This window comes from Podarcis muralis, chromosome 3 (genome assembly GCF_964188315.1).
Source record: "Podarcis muralis chromosome 3, rPodMur119.hap1.1, whole genome shotgun sequence".
NCBI classification, from domain to species: Eukaryota; Metazoa; Chordata; class Lepidosauria; order Squamata; family Lacertidae; genus Podarcis; species Podarcis muralis.
Genome location: NC_135657.1, coordinates 102,368,309 through 102,391,058, shown reverse-complemented (window position 1 = coordinate 102,391,058; position 22,750 = coordinate 102,368,309). Strand labels below are relative to the sequence as shown.

The 22,750-nt window shown below is 44.4% G+C and overlaps 1 protein-coding gene across 1 annotated transcript in view; it reads right to left on the bottom strand.

Annotated features, from left to right (window-relative positions):
• SDC1 (syndecan 1) overlaps positions 1-22,031 on the bottom strand; it is a 33,409-nt gene extending 11,378 nt beyond the window's left edge. Inside the window, exon 1 of the mRNA XM_028722310.2 lies at positions 21,797-22,031. Coding sequence (XP_028578143.2) covers positions 21,797-21,865 — 69 coding nt within the window. The 5' untranslated portion in view covers positions 21,866-22,031. The remainder of the gene's footprint in view (positions 1-21,796) is intronic.
• Positions 22,032-22,750: the final 719 nt, after the last annotated feature.

Genomic DNA, 22,750 nt, shown 5'->3' with positions numbered 1-22,750 from the left:
CTTCCGTTTTGAGTGTTACACTTCCGTTTTGAGTGCCACACTTCTGTTTGTTTTTGCTATTTATTTTGCAGCTCTTTTTTGTTTTGTTTTTGTGACTGTTTGGAACCCAGTTCAGCTACTGATTGATTGTGTGACTGCAGTACATTGTTTATTGCTTTCATTTTATGGATCAATGGTCTCGTTAGAAAGTAAAAAATCCATGTTAAATTGCTGTTTTAGGGGTTGTTTTTAAAAGTCTGGAACGGATTAATCCATTTTGCATTACTTTCTATGGGAAAGCAAGCCTTGGTTTTGGAACAGACTTCTGGAACGGATTAAGTTTGAGAACCAAGGTACCACTGTACTGTGCTGTCCTTGCTTGCTTTGCTGTGACGCTGCTAGACTTGCCTCCCACGTGAATAACATCTTAGCAGGTGTCTGATCCAGACAGTAGCTTGTCCTTGAGAGGGAGACACCAGGCAGTTTCCATGCTGACTCACTGCTATCTCTCTCAGACACAGCAAGGTAAGCCTGGACACTTGATATCAGGAGATCTATTGGCAGATATGGCCTCTTGTGAGCAAAGCCCATCAAGGCGACGGATGAGGATGTTCAGACAACACCCACATCCTCCTAGTCAAGCTTTGGCCATGACTTTAAATCTTTAGATTATTTCCCACCTGAAGGATTTACCTCACCACTTACTGCAAAAAACAGGAACCATGACCCAGGAGTAAGCAAAGCTGATGCAATGAGGTTTTCCATTCATGGAATCATAAAATTATAGAGTTGGAAGGGACCACGAGCGTCATCAAGTCTTACAACACAGGAATCTTTTGCCGAACATGGGGTTTGAACCCACAGACCTGAGATTAAGAGCCTCATGCTCTACTGACTGAGCTATCTCCATTCCTTTCATTCAAAGGTGAGAGGGAAGCACTTCTAAAAGCAATTTACTGGGATAATTCACCATTTGTCCCAATAGTACATTAAAGCCATAGCTTTTATGTACACCACTAAGATACTATATAGGTCAAGATGGCACAGCACAATTATAATATGTCAAAAAGTATGTCGGAAGTGGCAGGTTAGCCCAAACTTTGTCCACAAGTAACAAGAGAGCAGCCACCCTTTTCCTTGGGACATTTCCACATACTATAATTCTGGTGGTTGCACAGTCCGCATGGCTGGTGGCAAGATGGACTGTTAAGATCACAAGTGCCAAGAGTGTGCCAGGTCATCCAAAGTTAAAAGCCAAGTGGGAGCAACTATTTGCAAACATGGGGTTGTTCACCAAGACATTGGTATAGTTCAGTGTGCCACTAACGAATACTTGGAAGCTCACAATTTTCCAGGCACTGCACTCTTCCCTTTGAAAAATTAAAAAATGTTAACACTTATTTGAGTGCCCAGTTTGGTCCAACCAGGACCTATCCTTATGCTAGTTGCACGTCAACAATATTTTATCCTGGGAACCTGAGAATAGCTACCAGTGTATGAAATTAGCCAGGCACCAGATCACTGGATCTGGACTGCTTTCACACGCTAATACCCTACTCTGTAGAATTCTATCAATGATATTTTATCTGAACTAGCCAAATGTTTAATTGAGAGTCAATCACAGTCAGTCCATCATTTGAAAAACAACACTTTAGTGCCAACATTGCCCCAAAATGGCAACTAGACATTCTGTTTTGGTGACTACCCTCGGTTTAAGGAGCCATTTGGCACCTAACTTATATACAGTGGTACCTCGGGTTACATACGCTTCAGGTTACAGACTCTGCTAACCCAGAAATAGCACCTCGGGTTAAGAACTTTGCTTCAGGAAGAGAACAGAAATCGTGCTCCGGCGGCGCGGCAGCAGCAGGAAGGCTCATTAACTAAACTGGTGCTTCAGGTTAAGAACAGTTTCAGGTTAAGAACGGACCTCCGGAACGAATTAAGTACTTAACCCGAGGTACCACTTAAGTTAAGTTTCCAACACTGAGAGTTACAGTTCAGATCAGGTTATAGATGCATGTCATGGTGGACACATTATGACAGCTTTGTTAAGAAGTTTCAAGTTACTGGCTCCCAAGAATCTCAACTAGCCCACATGGCCACAGATACCAGCTTCAGTTGTATCTGGTTCCAAGGACTTAGGGAGAGGTAAAGACATGCATTCCTCATAAAGCTTCCCTGTCTGGTCACCTGGACACAATTCTTACTCACCACAGGTGACCAGGAGTGTGACTATTTTACAACTCTCTGTTCTAGGTCCGCCAGCCAACCCTACAGTGACAGTGCTCTACAGTGGGCATACAGTATTTCCCCCTTTTACAGACATCTGTTCCTACTTACAGTTAAGGAAGCACCATATACTAGTCCTTGGCTTCAGCAGGATGGAGCTGTACATTTAAAAAGACAGTTTTAAAAGGTGCCATTTCCTTATGCAGACCTCCATCTGGGGTGTTCGAAATGCTCAAAGAAAGGACTTGGCATATTATAACTCGTTGCTCTGAAAGCTGTGGCATTTAAGGACCTCCCTGCCCCCCCCCAACCCTCGCTAATGATCTTCTAAAATGAAGCAAAAGTCATTAATAGTTCTGCCTGTTTAAAAAGTTCTGCTCTTTGAGAAACATATACCAAGACATTGACGGACCTCCCAGTTTCTCCTGAACACAAGCCAAGAATGAATGGAATAATAGGTAGCGTAGCCTATTCCACATAATGTGCAAAGTGATGGCAGAAATTGAATTTGACCCAATATAGTCATCAATAAAATATATTCGGGTTTTTTTTTTGTAACTTCACAGCAAGTACTGCTCTCTCCCACTGAGCTTGTATGACCAGAAGGGGAAAAGACAGTTAAGCATTTCAAACAAGAGTTGAGTCATGATTTACAAAGGCTACAAAATGGCACAAGAGAAGGTAGCGTATCACTTCAGACTGCAGGTGGGACGGTCGTGGTTTTCAAATGCTCCCTTGCATAAAAGATTCCATGCAAGTAGAAAACTGGCACAGCAAGAAGTGGGCTGGGAGAATCCTCCTCTTCTTGCTATGCTTGGTTTTGGGCAGGGTTGTGTTTACCGTGTTTAACCATGTTTTAATTGCTGCAACCCACTGCGGGACCTAAGGCTGAAGGATGGGTGATAATTGTAATATTAGAATAATAATGGGGTACCATAATACACACAGGATTCCTGCCTGCAATCTGAAGCCCTTGTCTTCTACCACCTGCTTCTTGTGTAGGCCAGGCATCAAAAGTATTACACGCCCAAGAAATGAAGTCTTGCCGTTGTTTGGAGTTTCTCAGTCACCTGAATCAGAGACATCTATTTACTCTTTATCATTGCCTATTCGACCCAGGGGGTAGGGGCAGATCTACTGATGGATCTCTGCATGATTTCCAATAGGTCAGCAAGGGGTTTTAACAGTAGCAACAAAAGTACTTTTCCCTAAAGTAGGCTTCCGATATGAAGGAACCTAAGGAGGAGGGGACTTCCATGTGAAATAGCTGGGAGCTCAACTCAGTGCTTTAAATGTATGTTGTGAGTGCAACCTAACAGTCATCTCTTCTTCCCAAAGAATCCAGGAAACTGCACTTTGTTGAGGCTGTTGACTTCACAGAGCTATACAGTGGTACCTCTGGTTACATACGCTTCAGGTTACAGACTCCGCTATCCCAGGAATATTACCTCGGGTTAAGAACTTTGCTTCAGGATGAGAACAGAAATCGTGCTCCGGCAGTGTGGCGGCAGCGGGAGGCCCCATTAGCTAAAGCAGTGCTTCAGGTGAAGAACAGTTTCAGGTTAAGAACAGACCTCTGGAATGAATGAAGTACTTAACCTGAGGTACCACTGTGATTCAGCATCCTTGCACTACAGTCCCCTGGATTCTCAATGACTGCTGAAGTGGTACAATAATGTTTTAAATGCATGATGTGGACACTGACCTCAGTTAAGTTCTGGTACTGAAAGCAAAACTCTAGACTCAAGAGTGTGTTCAGAGGCACCCCGATCTTTAAAGCCTAACTTTGCACTTGGCTCTCGTGATTCTATTATAAGTGCATCTGACAAGCCTGAGGTCTGCCCATGCACGATTTAGCCTAGCATTTCCCCAGTTGTTGTTGGACCACAATTCCCATCATCCCTAGCTAGGCAGGACCAGGGATGATAAGAGTTGTGGTCCAACAACAGCTGGGGACCCAGCTTTGAGAAACACTGAGCCTGCTTGTCCCCTTAGTCCTTCAACCAACCAGATGCTTTTGCCTCCTGGACCCATGTCAGGTCCAAATATTTAATTCTGCTACCTCCCTCCCCTTTCTGTGCTTGGCACGCAAGTCCCATTATGCCAAGGACCAGACAGACTCTTTGGCTCACAGGAAGTGCATTAGTAATCGCCACAAAATTACCCCTCAGTGACCTGAGGATCAAGGCCAATAGTTAACACAAACTCAATTAGAGTAAAAGGATGACAGAGACATCACTAGGGGCATAATCTTACAAAAAGTAGTATGTGAACACTCAGCCATCTCCACTTATTACATAAGTAATCCCTTTCACCACCCCAGAGGTGATTAGGCTAGCATTAATTCAACTTTTAGAAAGCAAGGGCTGAAGCAAAAAGACACTGAAACTGGCTAAGGGTTTGCAGCAAATTTTATGACAGAGCTGAAAGGGTGATCACAAGCTGCACTTATCCCCTGTGGTTGGAAAAGCGCATTAAGCCCATCAAGCTAACCTATTATTTTTTTACTTAAGACTCCTCCCAGCAGAGGTGACGGCTGATTCCTTTCTACTTAACAAAGCATATACAGATGTCTTTCCCATCAGCCCTCACAGATGAAGACACAAACACACCCACATGCTCTTATCTTTCAGCTCTGTGAGGCCTGCTGAGCTGTGAAGGTTATCTCTGATCTGAGCACAACAAAGCCAGCTGCATGGCACTGAGCAGTCTAGGGACCTCTTTACGTAGGCAAAGGACCTGCTGCTGCTGTATTCCACAAGCAACCTCCAAGGCTTACAACTAAGGCTCCGGAACTAACAATTTCACAAGAAGCCACCTTCTGCAAGCTTGATGTGGGACCATCATGCTTATGGTAGAAACAGATCTGACCGGCAAAACAATGGATAAGCTGAGCACATCTGTATGTGGCCTGGATACTAAAAACCTTCCTCCTCTTGCACAATTCTACCTGTGCATTAAGATTATATTCTGAAGAACCTCCAAGTCCCCTGCCATCAGAAGTAATGCGGGTGGCAACCAGAACAACCTTTTCCAGTCGCGGTACCTTGTCTATGGAATTCCCTTACTAGGAGCTTTGTCCTGCACCATTCCAGGTTTTGGGGCACGAAGAGAACATTTGGCCAGGCATTAGACAACTCTCACACTGGAATTCCTAATTCTTCTGCTGCCTTTTTGCCTGAACTTGATTTCTGTTTTTATTTCGTTTGTGCACTTGAATTGAATTTTCAATTTTGACAAAGTCCTCAAGAGAGACTCCTTAGTCAGCTTAGCAGTTATAGGAAGATAGGGCAGGTGATCTTATGGACCAGGTTAAGAAACAGGAAAAAGCTGACAGTTCTCAAAATGGAGGGATGGAGAAATTGGAGCCCCCCAAGGATCTGGATTTGGGATCCCTTTAATTACCCCTGGGCCTCAATTAAGCCCTCCGGGCCTCTGTCTGACCCTTGAGTCTCTCTCCAGGCCAGATTCCTCACTTGCCTTGCTTCACACACTTAAGCACTTTGTTTTTTTGGCTCGAATGTGTCCATAACTCTTCAACTGCACAGAAGTAAAGCAGTTGCAAAAGGAACTCTCCAAACTGGATGAATTGGGAAATAAAAACAGCAAACACTGTTCAGTGTAAGCAAGTGTGAAGCGATGTACATTGGGATGCAAAAATAAAAATCCTAACTTCACATATATGCTAATGGCATCTGAACTGGTTATAACAGAACCAGAGAGAAGAGGTTTGGGTCATATTTGCTAGCACAGTGAGGAACATAAGAAGAGTCTTGCCAAAGACCCATCAAGTCCAGCATCCTATTCTCACAGTGGCCAAACAGGTACCTGAATAGGAAGACCCCAACCTAGGTCCTATGTCTATACGCAGCACCATTTTTCCTCACTTGATATTCCCAGGAACTGGTATTCAGAGGCATGCTGCCTCTGACACTGGAGGCAGAAAGAACATAACCTCATCCTCCATGAACATGTTTAACCTCCTTTTACAGTCAAAGGGACGCGGGTGGCACTGTGGGTTAAACCACAGAGCCTAGGACTTGCCGATCAGAAGGTCGGCGGTTCAAATCCCCATGACGGGGTGAGCTTCCGTTGCTTGGTCCCTGCTCCTGCCAACCTAGCAGTTCAAAAGCACGTCAAAGTGCAAGTAGATAAACAGGTCTCTGGCGGGAAGGTAAATGGCGTTTCCATGTGCTGCTCTGGTTCGCCAGAAGCGGCTTAGTCATGCTGGCCACATGACCCGGAAGCTGTACTCCCTCGGCCAATAAAGCGAGATGAGCGCCGCAACCCCAGAGTCGGTCACGACTGGACCTAATGGGTCAGGGGTCCCTTTACCTTACAGTCATACAATTTTGGCAGCAAATTCCAGTTTTAACCATGCACAGTGCATAGGACTGGGGTACAAAGCCTTGCAATACAAGGGTCCTAGGGAAGCTCATCAAAATAAGAAGCTACTCCTTAGGCCCACCCTCAATAAGATACCATCTTGCTTTTATTCAGTCTACAAACATGTATGGAGCTTCTGGCTGGTTTAGATTTCAGTGTCTAGCATGCAACTTAGCTTTCAAACTGCAATGTTACTCAAATACTAGAGGAGTGATTCAGATGATATACAAGACATTGCCTTGTATCACTGATAGTGCCTTCAGGATGCTGCATGCATAGGTTTCATGCTTGGCATCAATGCTTGTTCCGAGAGCTCGGGTAATTTTTTCCCCTTGTGGTATTCTAATCAGTTAGTCCCAGCAAGAAGCAGGTAGTATACAAAATGTTGCCAAGGTAAACTTTTATTACTTTTTGGACACTTGCAGACTGGCTGTCTGAAACAGATTCTCATCTACTCACTCACACGCCCCTCCTGAATTTAATTAAACAGGGTGCTGATTGAGTATGTATGCCAATTTTCTCTCGAATTAGTTTTAACCTTGAGTCAAAAGACATTTTGATAGACTTAAGGTATATAAAAAATGAGTTCCATTGTGAAGGACTATTGTGTATTTAGTCATGCCTCAGCATGCCATTTTAAGCCACAGTTCATTGAGTAAAGCCCTCAATTTAGTGCAGAGAAGAGTACAACATTCATTGTGCCTCTAAGCTTCTCAATTGAAGGGTGGGGTTGAGAATTGGGAATTTCAGATGCAACCAAAACATAAGAGGCCAAACTTGGCATTGAGGCAGCTACAATTGCAGGAACTGACAAAATACTAAAGGAGACAAACTTGAAATAACATTCAATACTCTTTGCTATTGGTGATTAGGGACGTGAATCTAAATCTCAAATATCCTTAACTATAATCCCTTGTCCTCTTCTAGGTTACCCATAAAATGCAGCCTTCATGCAACTATAGAGCATGATTTATTTCATTTTTAAAAGACATCCATTATACCCAAGCACCACATTGGTAAATATACTTGTTTCTGTTGTCTAAATTGATGGTTGGTTTTTCCAAAATAAATACTTGTGATATGCAGTATCTGCAGTTAGCACTGTATGTCATTAAATTAATATGTAAGGATGGGGCTGTGTGTGTTGAGTGTTAATAATTCACCCCTCATGTTTTCCTGGCTTAAAATTGTCCCCATTGGAAAACAGATGTGGGAGGTTGAAACTCTCCTCACAGTTCCAATTTGGGGGGAGGGAATCGGCAGCTGTTAAAAAATCATGACAGATGATAAGAACTCTTATATCATCGCTAGTTTGGCCCAGTGTTTGGTATGAAATTGCAAACTAGGTTCTTTTCTCTGTGATATTACTGAAATTTCTGCTATCACATGGGGAATCTATTCAGATAGCGGTTTTTTAAAAGGGGGGGGGGGAGAGGAATAACCACAGACCAAGTAAATCTAAAATACTACAAAAGTCGGCAATGAATGTGCATGTGAAGTTTCACTCCCCATCATTTCCATTCCCTCAACAGGACAACCCTATGCATGCTTGTTTATTCGTAAGAAAATACCATGGAGTTCAATGGAATTTACTTCTGGAGCATGCATGGCGTTTTGAGCAGGAATATGTGTCAGCCTACAAATCACTTGAGGCAATCTACAAAAGGCAAGTTTTCAGTGCTATTCCGCCCCCCACACACTTTTGTTATAATGCAACCTCCATGTATTACAGATATCTATGGTCAATATCTGCATTTTCAGGCAAACAAGAGGTCATGCACTCTCACCTGTGGAAACCAGTTAGGAGACTCTTCTATCCTGTTAGCCACCATATATCCTATTACCCTTATGGAGCCAACAGTCTTTGAAGCTGTGTTGCAAAACTGAATAGCTCACTAGAACACTATGTTGCCCTTTTCAGCAAAGCTTACTCCTGCCTTTCAACACTATATACTGTATTCTTGCATTCACATTTCACAAGGTGCAATATTAGCAGAATACCCAGACATTAAATAATAATAAAAACCATGTTAAGCTTGAGATGGCAAGAGCTGTAAGGGTAAGAAAGGATTTGGGGGGGGGGGGATTGGTCTCCAAATCTGTGCATAGCTTACCTGGGAGCAAGTTCCATGGAATTCAGGGACACTTACTTCCAAGAGGACATGTACAGGATTGCACTGTCATCCAGCTTTGAGCAATGAATCCTCCCCACTTTGCTGGAAATCCCACCAACCTTTGTACAAAAGTGTTTCCTCCAGGGAAGAAAACCAATGAAAAAAGCTGGCTGCGAGGCTCTTCATAGAAAAACTATAAGGACCCTTCAAGTCCAACTTGGTAAATGTGCAAGGTCCTCTTGAGAGCTCCCTTATCATTTCACAACAGTTAAGATGGCATGGGAGAGCTGCACTTTTTGATATCTAATCCAGTAGCTTCCCCATTCTCATACCGTACATGTCCAGAACTTGTAATGGCATCAAGAGTTTTATACTGTGCAGGAGAACTTTCCAATAACAAGGAGTTGATGTGTGTCACCTTAGACTCCTCTCTTGCAGCTACAACGCTCATAGATTAGTCTGCTTTGTCAGATGAATTTGTAGAGTGCAGGGCCTCTTATCAATCATTTTCAATCAAATGTGTTGAAAGCCTCTACGCCAAGTTAGCCAAAAGGTTCCTAGAAGCCAGAAGGTGCTTCACCATCGAGTCTAAACAGGCCTTAGATCAGAAAGGAACAAGCACTGCCTGCTAGACAATGTTTAGATCATCCAATAGCACCTTAGGCATTATATCATGCCAAACTAGATCAGCTGAACTCCCACAATGCCTGGCAGTTCCAACTGTGGGAGTGTTGCAGCCTAGAGTTGATTTTCGGTTATTGGTAGAAACTGGTATTATCAGTTTGCTCAGTACAGTAGCCTAAACTTTGGACTAAAATGGTGCTTTCATGACCAATGTTTCGTTCGCAAGTTTAATCCTGACAAATTCTCAAGATACCCCATATCAAATTTTAAAGACAACTACTAATTTATTTTTTGCTCCTGTAAGCGCTTCATATTACTAAGGAAGAATGATAAAGGATGCTCCGTGAAGCTTTATTGAGTGCATTTGAGTGCTCTCCCCCCAATTTTATGCCTCAGTCTATATGCTTTGGCTGTGCAATATGCTAAAGAGTCACACTACCTCATCACACAAAGGCAAATACCAATGGAAGTGTCTAGACTAGGGTAGTCAGAAGTATATGCTTTACTTCTCGACTGTTCACACAATATTCGCAAGTATTTTCCCTCCTTATAAGAAAATAAGAACTGCATTGGCATTGTGCTCAGTCGCAACAAGCAAAAAAGAGGTGGTTTCAGAAGTCGCCGCTCTTGTGCTTTCTATAGTTTTCACTAATCAGACTCCATCCATTAGAAGCTATCAAACATTGTTTCCTGAAAAAGGGTGGGGGGGGGAACCATACCCCTAATCCTTTTTCTTTTTGCTTTCCTGTTTTGAGGAAGAACAGATGGAGATCACACTTTTTAATGGGAGACTATGTAGGTGCAAGTCCACGTAGGAGTTCACTCCATCAAAACAGGATGGGGCAAACCCTTATAATGAGAGCCAGTGTGGTGTAGTGGTTAAGAGCGGTGGACTCGTAATCTGGTGAACCGGGTTCGATTCCCCTCTTCTCCACATGCAGCTGCTGGGTGACCTTGGGCCAGTCACACGTCTTTGAAGTCTCTCAGCCCCACTCACCTCACAGAGGGTTTTTTTGGGGGGAGGAAGGGAAAGGAGAATGTTAGCCGCTTTGAGAGTCCTTAGGGTAGTGATAAAGCGGGATATCAAATCCAAACTCCTCTTCTTCTTCTAAGCAGAATGCATTGGTGTTAGCTGCACACAGTATTTTGGACAGACTCTTCATCTATATGGGACTATAAAGGCAGTTAGAAGATTCATAAGCATTCAGGCAGAGTTGCTTTCTTCTCCTCCCTACGTATTAAAAATGGACAGGGAGCAGGATTAGCTAAGCCATGATTCATATAGCCACCACGTTTGAACCAGGAAGTTAGTTAGCTTCGACTGTAATTGACAGCGGCCTTTCTCTTCCCATGTTACCAAACCATCAAACTGTTTTAATAAAAGCCTTCGGCGCAAGTCAGCACCCCCAGGGTGGCTTGTAAGATGGAAAAACAGAATGCAAACAAATGCATAAACATGGAACAACATCCAGGCTGAAATAAATCCCAGGAGATAAGAAGTTTAGATGCACTGCTGGATTTCCTTTCCGGAAAGCTCAAATTCCGAGCATTTGAGAAAATAAAGTTTGGGCGATCGAAGTCTTGCAACCAGTTTACCCTAGGTGCAAATCTGAGCTAAACTTCATTCCTAGCCAACAGCCTACAACATTTGCTTTTAACTATGAGGTATGTTTGGAGAACATGGAGCACAGGGACTACGTAAATCAGGCTCCTTGTGATACTACTAAAAACATTTTGTACCTTAAGACAGGCCTGCATGAAGGCCATCTACACAGGACAGGAAACTCCCATTCCTGGAGCTCAAGAAGCTGTGGCAATTCTGCTTACCATACCGAGATTTCTCAAGAGTTTTAGTCTTGCACAGTCTCAAGGTAACAGAAAGGCTAATCCAATCCACAAATTACACAGCTTTACAGGGGAATACAAAAGCTAGCACCGTCTCTTCCCTTGTTAGATTGGTACGTTTTTACCACACTGTCATATGAAGAGATGTAATTATTTTAGGATGCCATTTTGTTGGCTGAAAGACACCAAGTACATGCTGGTGTTTGTGTTTCAAGCTCCAAGTAACCCTTTACCTATTGTTCTGAGGCACTTGGGTTACGCTATGCAAGACCACACACACTTCAGAAAATTTGGGCCTGCTTGCCAGGCAGACAGTGAGATTATTAAGAGAATCGTTAAATTAAAAGTGTGCATTCATCAATTGAACTGTTCGTTTCACCAACTCTTGACAGCTTCTGTTTAGGTTATAGTGTCCTTGTGTGTTCTACACAGGACAACAGGATAGTCTCTATACAAAAGAATCCATGAACAGAAATCTGACATCAGAAATAATGTATCATAGACTAGGAAAGAATTTCTGCTACTGATCTTAAGGGGGACCATAGCTGAACAAAGCAACTTATTTCAAAGCGAGATACCAGCACAAAATTGCAAAGTTGAATTGTATTTATTTGAGTCTGTATAAAGGCAACTGCTTCACCTCCCACCACAGACAATCCCAAACTGACTGATTTGCTAGTTAGCCACTGCTGTCGCAAAAGGACGCTGACCTTATTTTCCAGGAACACATTCTAGTTCTGATTGAATTATCATTATCTGTACTTCATGCCTTCCAGCTCCCTCTGGTCCTACTGCTTACAACTTAAATCTCCCCTCATCCCTTACAGTTGTATGCCTGCAACTGAAGACGACACTTCACACATGCACATCTGATGAAGCAGACTCCAGTTCACAAAGCTTTTATGCCGTAATACAATCAGCTAGTCTTTAAGATGCCATGGTTTCCCAAACTGGGGTCTCCAGCTGGTTTTGGACTACAGTTCCCATCATCCCTGACCACTGGTCCTGCTAGCTCAGGATGGCAGGAGTTGCAGTCCAAAAATAGCTAGAGGTGCAAGTTTGAGAAACCCTGGGCTACACAACAGCATGAGTATGCTACCATTTAATCAGCCAGGCATGCTGCTAACCACACAAATACAATATAATACACTGACAGGTGCAAATATGAAGGCTCAGAATTATGTCAAGTGTGCAGAACTCCCTAAACTACTATTTTCCCAATTAAGTTAAGCAGCTTCGATCTCTTCTCTAATTAACTGTTGACCGAGTTAGGCTCCGTCTGTAACCCTTGGGAAATTAACCTTTAAACGAGCATGAAAGTTGCAGAAGTGCAAACCCACTGCCATTTCTACAACCGCTAAAAAGGTTTTATGCTGTTATAAGTTTGCAATTGCGCTGTGGCAAAATAAGGAGGAAGGTTGGAAGAATTTGGAGTTGTAAGGTTGGAAGAATTAAGGAAGAGTTCATTTCTTGAGAGTGTAGAGAATTGGGGTAATTTTGAGGGGGCATGAAGACAGGGGAATAGCTAATCTGGTCATTTATCGAACCCACATTCCACACAGGAACCTTTAAGAAGAAAAAAGAAAGAAACAGAAGTTGCTGGGGTGTTTCAGTTCTCCCCTGCTGCTTCTGAAACACTATGGACTGGAGTACTGTTTAACAGAGATACTTTTAATATCCTACTGAAGCTGGTGGACAAGCCTTGCAGTATGTTCTCCAATGCACTATTACATTCATGCAGATTTTCAGAAGTCCTGTTTATTATGCAGTGATCTCCCTTAAATCAAAGGTAACTCATACTGGCTTCAATCAAACGGCCTCAGTCCTGTATACATGAAGGAGCGTCTCCACCCCCATCGTTCAGCCCGGACACTGAGATCCAGCACTGAGGGCCTTCTGGCAGTTCCCAAGTGAGGTTACAGGGAACCAGACAGAGGGCCTTGTTGGTAGTGGCACCTGCCCTGTGGAATGCCCTCCCATCAGATGTCATGGAAATAAGCAGCTATCCTATTTTTAAAAGATATCTGAAGGCAGCCCTGTTTAGGGAAGTTTTTAATATTTAATGCTGTATTGTTTTTAACACTCAATTGGGAGCTGCCCAGAGTGGCTGGGGAAACTCAGCCAGATGGGTGGGATATAAAGAATAAATCATTATTATATTATTATTATTCAACTCAATTTCACATGTGCACCCACAGATTATACGTACTTCGATGCAATATTTAAAAGAAACTAAAGTTGAGTAAGGCCATTAAGCAAGTTACCAGTTACAGATACAGAACTGTGCAGCCAGGGTCAAGGGTTCAAGCGTTCAGTTTTCTTTCCCCCCAATATGGATCTGACACATCCTTCCAAGGGTTGAGTTAAATGTCAGAATGAAAAGTCTCAGAAATGAAAAGGTGCCTATAAAATATTCACCCACAGTCATTTCTCAGCACCAGTCCTCAGACTGGAGAGGTTGCAGCAGAGCAATGCTATGCAAACTCTTTTGAGTTGCCTTTCTGTTCGTTCGTATCCATCTTCCAAGCTAAGCAGCAGACTGAGCAACCACAGCTTTGTCCTCTAGATGCAACATTTGTCCTCTGGGTGCAAATGTTACTGGCGACAATTATAAGTGGACAAAGAGTTTCATGTTGGATGAAAGCTATTCAGACAGGAGTCATTACTGAGTGCTTGGATGTCAGAGATCTCCCTCTACTCTCAGAGCTCCTAAGAACTTCCCAAATAAGACTTCCCAAATAAGACGTACATGATGCAGCTGACACTGGGCTGAACCATTTCAGTGAGTGGATGGAGGGGAGACTGAATGTCTCTCCATAAATTCTCTGCCCATTCAGAGCTAGCATTTCCCAGAAAAATGCCTACCACCTGAAATCTCAAGAGGCTAAGGTAAAGTCTTGTGAGTTTCTGGCTATGATTGCTTGCTGAAATTTTCTAGTTGGATTTTAGAGCACAACAACTACTTCTAAAATCAAGTGAAACTCACCTGCTGCTGCTTGAGACTAGCTAGCCCCATTATTTTAAAGCAATGGAAGTGTTAAGAGCTCATCCAGTTCCTCTAGACAAGCCTTCTGAAATGTGGCAAGATCCATAAGTTTTGGGCTACCATTGCCATCAGCCTCAGACAGAAACAGGGTGGATTAAAATCAATGATTTTTTTTAAACAAAATTTTAAAAAAAATCAGTGCTTTTTTTAGTTTAAATCAGATTTTTAAAATAAAATGCTTCTGGAGGAAAAATCTTCCTAAAGATCATTTTCTATTTAAGTTACATTAAGTTACATTATAATACAAAGTAATAAGGATTTGTTTTAAGTTTTTCATGTGTGCTAAAACTCAATCTTAATGTTTTGTTTTGTTTTTTAAAAATCGTTTAACCACATCAGTTAACAAACATGGATACATGTGCTATAATGTTATTGTTTTAGTTAAATTGTTGAAATTGTTATTAAGGAAATGATTATTTTTCTCCTTCCAATAAAGTACAGCAGAAAAGTTGTCCAAATATAAACAGTTAACTTATTGAACCTCACAATAATTTCAAAATTATCTATGTATTTCTAATAGTATAACCAAATCAGTATTTTTTTGATATAACTGTAAAAACTACTCTGAAAATTTATTATTCCAAAAATGAATCCTTTGTCTTTCTGTAAATAAACAAATTAATTAAATTAAATCAAGTCTTTCTGACTAGTGATTTAAATAGATTTGATTTAAATCAAATCCACCCTAGTCAGGAATAGTAGAAGCTGTTGTTCTGCATCTGGAGAGCACCAGGACAGTTTCCCTCTCTACCAAAATGGTAGAGCTTTACTGCTTTGTCTCTTCTGTCCATAAGGAAGCAATACTATACTGGATTTCTTGGTTGACCTCCAGGTAAAACAGATATAACCATTTCAGATGAGAAGAATCATTAAGGTTGCAGCAGTAAGGAGTCTTTCAGTTTCAAATAACAGTAAACTACTCAGTCTGTATACAGTCATACCTCGGGTTACAGAAACTTCAGGTTGCTTTTTTTGGGTTACGGATCACTGAAACCCGGAAGTACCGGAACAGGTTACTTCTGGGTTTCGGTGGTCACGCATGCGCAGAAGTGCTAAATCACGCTTTGTGCATAAGCGCCGAATCGCGAAGACGCGCTGCTGCGGGTTTTGAATGTGCATCACGCACGGATCATGTTTGCAACCCAAGTGTCCACTGTAGTTGGGTAACTATAAAATGTCGAGTCACCACTACAGTTGAAATTATGTTTTAAAGTGAAATAGGAGGAAAGGCTATACAGTGGTACCTCGGGTTACATACGCTTCAGGTTACAGTCTCCGCTAACCCAGAAATAGTGCTTCAGGTTAAGAACTTTGCTTCAGGATGAGAACAGAAATCGTGTTCCGGTGGCACGGCAGCAACAGGAGGCCCCATTAGCTAAAGTGGTCTTCAGGTTAAGAACAGTTTCAGGTTAAGAACATATCTCCGGAACAAATTAAGTACTTAACCAGAGGTACCACTGTATAGGCCTATGTAAGGGTAGAAGAAATGGATCAAAGTCTATAGAGGCCTCCTCCACACCCAATACCCAGGTAATGGTGCCACTAGAAAAATATCACCTTTCCTTACTAAGGTCCTCTGCTGATTAAATTCACCTTTACTCAAACCACCACAAAGCTCAGAATGCAGGCAAAATTGGGGGGAAAGAATCACAGCCAATTCCCATTTTATTTTTTTAACAACCCAACTCTTAACAAGGTCACTCTACAGGAAAGGAACTTCACTGGAGAAATCAATAGACTTGCTTAGCAGCAAGTAAGGATTTTAGTGTGGGAATGTTTAAATGCAAATATAAAAGAGAGAGAGAGAGAGACTGATTGATTGATCCCAGGAAAGATCATTCGGAGCCCAAAATCCTGGCATACTTACTGTATTTTAAAGACAAGCCATGAGTATGCCATTTTACATATAAACAATATACAAGGAAGAACAGACTGGTGGATTATCTCCCTCAGTAAATAAATGAGGTAAGTTTGTTGCCCAACACTGAGTGAGTTTGAAGGGTTTGCAGCAACTAAACCTCCAGTACTTTTATCAAGACCTTTTGCCAGGTATCTCTCCACTTGTATAGGCAGGAGAAAGTCAACTTTCTGTGGGCGTGACTCTTCCTGTGAGAAGTAGGATCAGATTCAAGGAGCCTCCACAAGTTTTCAGCAAATCATACCCTGCTTTTTGATAAAGCACGTATAAAGCCTAACCAGAGTTGAAACGAGACGACTTACAGTGGGGATGATTTGTAAGTGAGTCAAGTCTAGCTAAAGGGTTGCTAATTATTCACTTGCCATGTGCAGCACACATAAGCAGAGCTCCGACAGATGAACTTGTTCCAGATGTGCATTCTATAATCCAAGAGTTTAACCCTTGAAGCAGTTGGGGGACACTGTCCCCTAATATGCACAGCAAGACTCCAGATTTATTACCTCTAACTTGAAGTAAATAGTACTGGCACCAATGGGCCTTAGAGATCGTTAACATATGTGTCTTCTTATCACGATGGCCTGCTCCGCTGAGTCATGAGTTGCATGCGTGAATGAACCCTGCTCTGCCAGATCAGCAGAGAGAAATTTCATGCAACCTGCCAAGATGGCAAACAGAGAGATCAATTAACACAACCAACCCTGTTGCCTTCCAGGTGTTGTGATTATAATTATAATTATTATTTATTAAATTTGTATACTGCCCGTCATCCCAAGATCCCAAGGTTGTTCACAACAGAAAGATGCAAAATGAGAATGCAAAATACGTAACAAAAATAAACCAAGAACCTCCCTCCCACAACACATTTTAAAAGCCATAGAATGTTAATCAGCTGAATGCCTGGTTGAAGAGAAACATTTTTGCCTGGTGTCTAAAGAAGGTGCCAGGTGGGCCTCCCCAGGGACAGCATGGCACAAACAAGGAGCCGCTGCACTTTCTCGTGTTGCCACCTTCTGGACCTCTCATGGAGGAAGCACACAAAGAAGGGTCTCAGATGGTGATCGCAAGGTCTGCGTAGTTCGCATGGGGAGAGGTGGTCCTTGGGCTACTGAGCTTTCCAGGTCAAAAGCAGCACTGTGAATTGGGCCCAGAAACTAATTGGCAGCCAGTGCAGTTGGGCCAGGATCAATGTACAGTAATATGCTCAAACCATCTTTCCCTGGCTGCTAAATTTCCCACCAGCTGAAGTTTCTGCCACGTTTTCAGAGGTAGCCCTATGCATAATGCATTGCAAGATGATATTTGATTCCAACTCCCTTCAGCCCCAGCCAGCATAGCAAACAGTCAGGGATGACCGGACTTGCAGTTCAACAGCATCTGGCTAATGGGATACAACACATCATCGTCATCATTATTATTGCAAACTGTTTTAACTGATTTCAACAGAAAGCATCTTATATATATTTACCTCGGGTGTCAAAACATCAAGGTAGGAAGGTGATTTTTCAGATATTTGGGACACAAATCATTTAAAGCTCTAAATGTCAACATATTGAATTTATGCTCTCAACAATGTAAACCTCTTGAATTAGGCCCAGAAACAAAGTAGCAACCAACCAGTGCAGCTGGTTATAGGAGCTGTAAATGGGATTGTGGCCAGTTAACTGGCTGCCGTGTTTTGAAACTATTGAAGTTTCTGCATCGTCCTCAAGGGCCGAACAATGTAGAGCATTATTGCAATAATCTCGCAGGAAGTTCAAAAGAAGTTGAAGCTGATGAACCAGCTATAGATTGACATGGCAAATCTGATGCCGGCTCCCATGGGGAACTTGTGGGCGTGTTATGTAGCATAGAGGGCAAGATAGAGACCTGCAGTACGTCACAAGACAATCCCCATTGCCCTGAACAACAGGCGTCCCATAACTACCGTACTTTCTCAAAAGAGCCCTGAACCACATTAATGCAGCTTCACCCACCTGTCAGTACCATTCAAGAAGGTCAAGAACAAGGAGGGAGGTCACACTCCTCCATCTCTGTTCCAACAAATATTATCAACCAGGGCAGTTTCAGTGCCATGACCAGGTCAGAAACTAAATTGAAATGGGCCAAGGTAATCCGTTTCCTCAAAGCATACCCAAAGGTGGGCTGCCACCACAAAGGGGACAGTCGCCACTGTGTGACACGTGTGGTAGCTGATAAGAGAACCTCACTGGGTAAGGAACAGCTCAAGGAAAAGACCCACTATTCCTACCCACTCTACCCTACCATTCCTGCAATGATGCATTAATCACCCTCTAGACCCAAACACTGGTGGCGCTGCGGGTTAAACCACTGAGCCTAGGCCTTGTCGATCAGAAGGTCGGCGGTTCGAATCCCTACAATGGGGTGAGCTCCCGTTGCTCAGTCCCTGCTCCTGCCAACCTAGCAGTTCGAAAGCACGTCAAAGTGCAAGTAGATAAATAGGTACTGCTTTGGCGGGAAGGTAAGCGGCATTTCCGTGCACTGCTCTGGTTCGCCAGAAGCGGCTTAGTCATGCTGGCCACATGACCCGGAAGCTGTACGCCGGCTCCCTCGGCCAATAAAGCGAGATGAGCGCCGCAACCCCAGAGTCGGTCACGAATGAACCTAATGGTCAGGGGTCCCTTTACCTTTCCCTAGACCCAAACAGTCAATCTCCATCAGCTAGCTCTAAGATGACAAGAACGCAGGTCAAGGGTGGTTGACCACACTTCTCCAAGCAGCTTGCTCACATCCTCAGTCAAAAGTGACACAGCACAGATGGAAAAGACAGTGCTCCAGATTCCTCATTACGATGTCTAATTCTGCCTGAACCCCGCAAAACTGACGCAGCAGACTTCCAAGACTGTCGAAGCAACACTTTCTTAGCTAGGTAATTAAAAGCCCATTCACCACATCAAAAAAGGCCTGCTAGACAGGCACTTTCCTTGCCACTGCCACCACCCATGGCAGAAGCAGAAATGTGCTTTCACCTACACTGAGTCATGTTCAGACGGAGATTTGCACCACCAGTGCTCAACCATTGGCTCTGTTTTATTGCATGCAGGTCAGTAGAGTACACACACCAAACTCTCTCTCTCTTTACAGTACGTACCTGCCTTGGTTGAGCAATGGTACAGATCAATTTTAAGATTGTACAAGTGAAACAAATTAAATTTTGCACGGGACACAGACATGCTGTAAAAGTACGAACATGTGAATTTCCAGATTTGTTAAGGTAGACGCTATGGGAGTGGCAGATAGAAGACGGGCATTGTTTATTCAGTGGCGACATCTGCTGGTGCAGTGCTCAGAGAGGGGAAAAGATAGTATTGAGATTTATTATAGGTTCTAAAGTTTGAATACGGTCTGTTTTCACTTACAGACTAATGTTCTGTGGTTGTAATTTTCAAAGCAGACAACTCATTATTTTGCTTCGGATGTATAGCCGCAAAAAAATTCTGTCTTTAGTTTTGCTGCAACTGTACAAGTATCCAGAATGATTGCCTGGAACTTGAATTCAAAGTACATACTGCCGTTTTAAAACTTTTTAATGATGCAATTCTCTGTGCAATGTAAATAGGCAAAGGGGGTGCCAAGTGGCACATGATAGGGAACATCAAGCAACAGGTATTATGAAGATAGGGATGTCCGTTTAAGCTTTTAAACCCAGGTTTCAGGCTTTAACTGCACAAGCCATAGAAATAGTTTTTTTAAGTCACATGAGGCACGGAAAGAAGCCAACAGATTCTAAAGTCATACAGTATTACATCTGCTGAGAGGTGTCAGTGCAGAAAGTTGCAGGTACCCAACAAACTACCTATGCCCTCTTTTGATTATAACTAGTGGGACCAAGTTAATTATTAAGTTTAATCCTGTCCAACACTAGGGAAAAAGAAGTGTTCTTGAGAACTATCCTGTCTGCAATTTAGATTTAAGTGTCATTTTATCAGCTGGTACCTGAACTATTTGATTAAACCATCTTAGAAAGGAGGGGGAAGAGGAAAATTACTTCATTTAAGCATAAAAGAGAAGATTCTTGCTTGTGCAAGCAAAAGGTGGGGGGAGAGAGAAAGAGTCTCTTTGAAGACCTATTAGTGTTCTGCCTTCAAGCCTGGGTGTTGAGCAGTTCCGCTGTTTCAGGCGTTTTGAAAGCCAGAGCCCTGCCCCTTGTTATTTGGACCCTTGAAACAAAATTCAAGATCCGTCTTAAGGATCCAGGCATCTCAATAAGGAGAAGCTCTTCCTTTATCCCACCATCAGTCACGAGGACAAACATAAAATTGCACAGTTGGAAGGGACCCCTGAAGATCCTCTAGTCCAACCCCCTGCAATTCAGGAATATGCAGCTTTCCCATACAGGAATTGAACCTGCGACCTTGGCATCTACACCTCTTGGGAGCAAAGCCAATGGTAGCTCAGGTCAAATGGCTGGGGAAACGCAGGAAAGTTGTGTGGATGACTTTGGTCAGCAAAGCATCTCCCAAGATCTACTTGGCAAGACTAAGTAGTTGTGGTGGCTCTGTCAGCGCTCTTTTCCCCAGGCCGTCACAAGTTTATAGGAAGAAGTCTGCCTACTCCAGAAGCAACCTCGTCTTTTCAGTTCTCACAGGGCCATGAATTAGCAAAAGTGCATTTGCACCCATCTGCCTTAGTTCCAGAAACCCTCGCTCTCCCCCCACCATGTGAAAAAATCCAAGTCCTTCACACATCATCTGTAGGATTACCATATGTCGCAACTTCCCCACCCATGATGGCACATCAGCGCCTCCAGAGTCACCTCCCACAGAGAAGCTTTGTAACGTGTGAACCGGCACAGCCCGCCGTGCCTGTTTGCTACTTCTCCAGCTGGAAGCCACTGTGTGAGAACCCGGGACTTCTGCACACCCAAAAAAGAAAAGTATGATTGAACAACTATTTTGGGGAGGGGGAGGAGGAGAGCGGGAGAGCCGCCCTTAAGGGGGACAAGGCGTGCCAACTCCTGGCTTAGGTAGCCGAGTTGCAACCTGCCCTTCGGAGTTTAAAAAAACACAACCACAAAAAACCCAGGGAGCAAAGCGGGCAGACCGCTTCCCAGAGCAAGGCAAATATCCGGCTAAGAACAGGGAGGTGGAGAAGGACGAGGAGGAGGGGGAAAGAAGGAGCAGGGCGGCAGAGAGAGAGGCGCTTTGAGGTGGAGGGGAGAAAAATTCCAATCAGGTTATGAGCCTCCATGGTCTGGTTTGAATTAAACCCTTCAGGCTCTGGAATCCCCCCGCCGACACAATAGGCTGGTCTTGAAAAGGGCTTTTCGAGAGGGCTCTGCGCCCCAGAACCTGTTGAAAGGGGAGGGCGCACCGGGAAGCGGGGGGGGGGGTGTAAGGAAGGAGGGAAAAGGCGCTTGGGGGTTTCCACCATTCCCAAGACACCAGCTGGAACCGCTTTCCAGGCGCGGGAGCGCAGCGGGGCAGAGGAAGGAAAAGGCGCGCGCGGGGGGCGGGGGGCGGTCCCGCGTTTCCCTCCAGTTCAAGCCGAGAGAGGAGGACAGGGCAGCCGCGAAAAAGAAAGTAGCCCCGAGTCCCCCCGGAGCTCTGGGCTTTCTCTCCGCCGACCACGTGGAGCCAACCATCCCTGCCTCCCTGCCGGCGCTCCAGCTCGCCTCCCGCGCTGCCTACTCACCGCCGAGAGCGCCTGCGAGCAAAAGACCAAAGCGCACAGCAGCCGCGCCACGCTGACCGCCTTTGCCATCGCCAAGGTAGGTAGGTAGGTAGGTAAGGCAGGTAAACCCTCGGCTGCTGCTGCTGCTTCCTCGCTGCCTTCTCGTCACCGGCGGCTGCGGAACCAAAGCGCACCGAGACGGAGCAGGACCAGCTTCTTCTGCCTTCTGATATAAATCTAACCTTCACCTAGAGCCCAGGCGCCGCCCCCGGGCCGGCTGAGGCGCCGCCCCTCGGCCCGCCCGCCACGCCCCCTCCTGCCTGCCGCTCGGACCATAAGGAGAGCTTCCTTCGCCCCGCCGAGGTCCCCCCCCCCCCCTCCGCCCTTGTCTCTCTCTCTCTCTCTCTCTCTCTCTCTCTCTCTCTCTCTCTCTCCCGCGTGGCTGACGAAATCCTCCCGCCTCGCGCTCGCCTTCAGCCGGGTCACGTGGGTCGCCGGACCTCGGCTTCGAACCCCGACGGCTCCGTGCATTTTGGGGGAAGAAGAGCTTGGAAGCGTGTGTGGAAAGTCTCCCCCCCCCCCGCCCCCTAGGTCCCTGTGTGCGTTCAATTGCAAAAAAAAAAGCGCGTTAAAGATAAAAGAGCGGGTCTCCAGCACCTGGGAACGATAAGGCGAAGCGAACAAAAGCGCAGGGAGTTACTTGAGGGCGGGAGGAAAAGCCAGGGAGACTCGACGCCTCAGAGGCTGCTGCCGCCGCCTCAGGTTTGCGGCGCGCGACTCGGGCTGCCCCTCGTTTGCTCCCTGCGCTTAGGAGGACTTTGAAGTGAGTCCAAGCTGGGAGGCTTTGTTGCCATGCGCGACTTGAGAGTTCGGTTTCCTTAATGGCCCCACAAGACGGGCCGGTTTCTGAGGGCTTGGAAAGCTGGCGAAGTCGGGTCTGGCTGAAGAGGCGGCTCCTTCCTCTGCTCCTGCGTC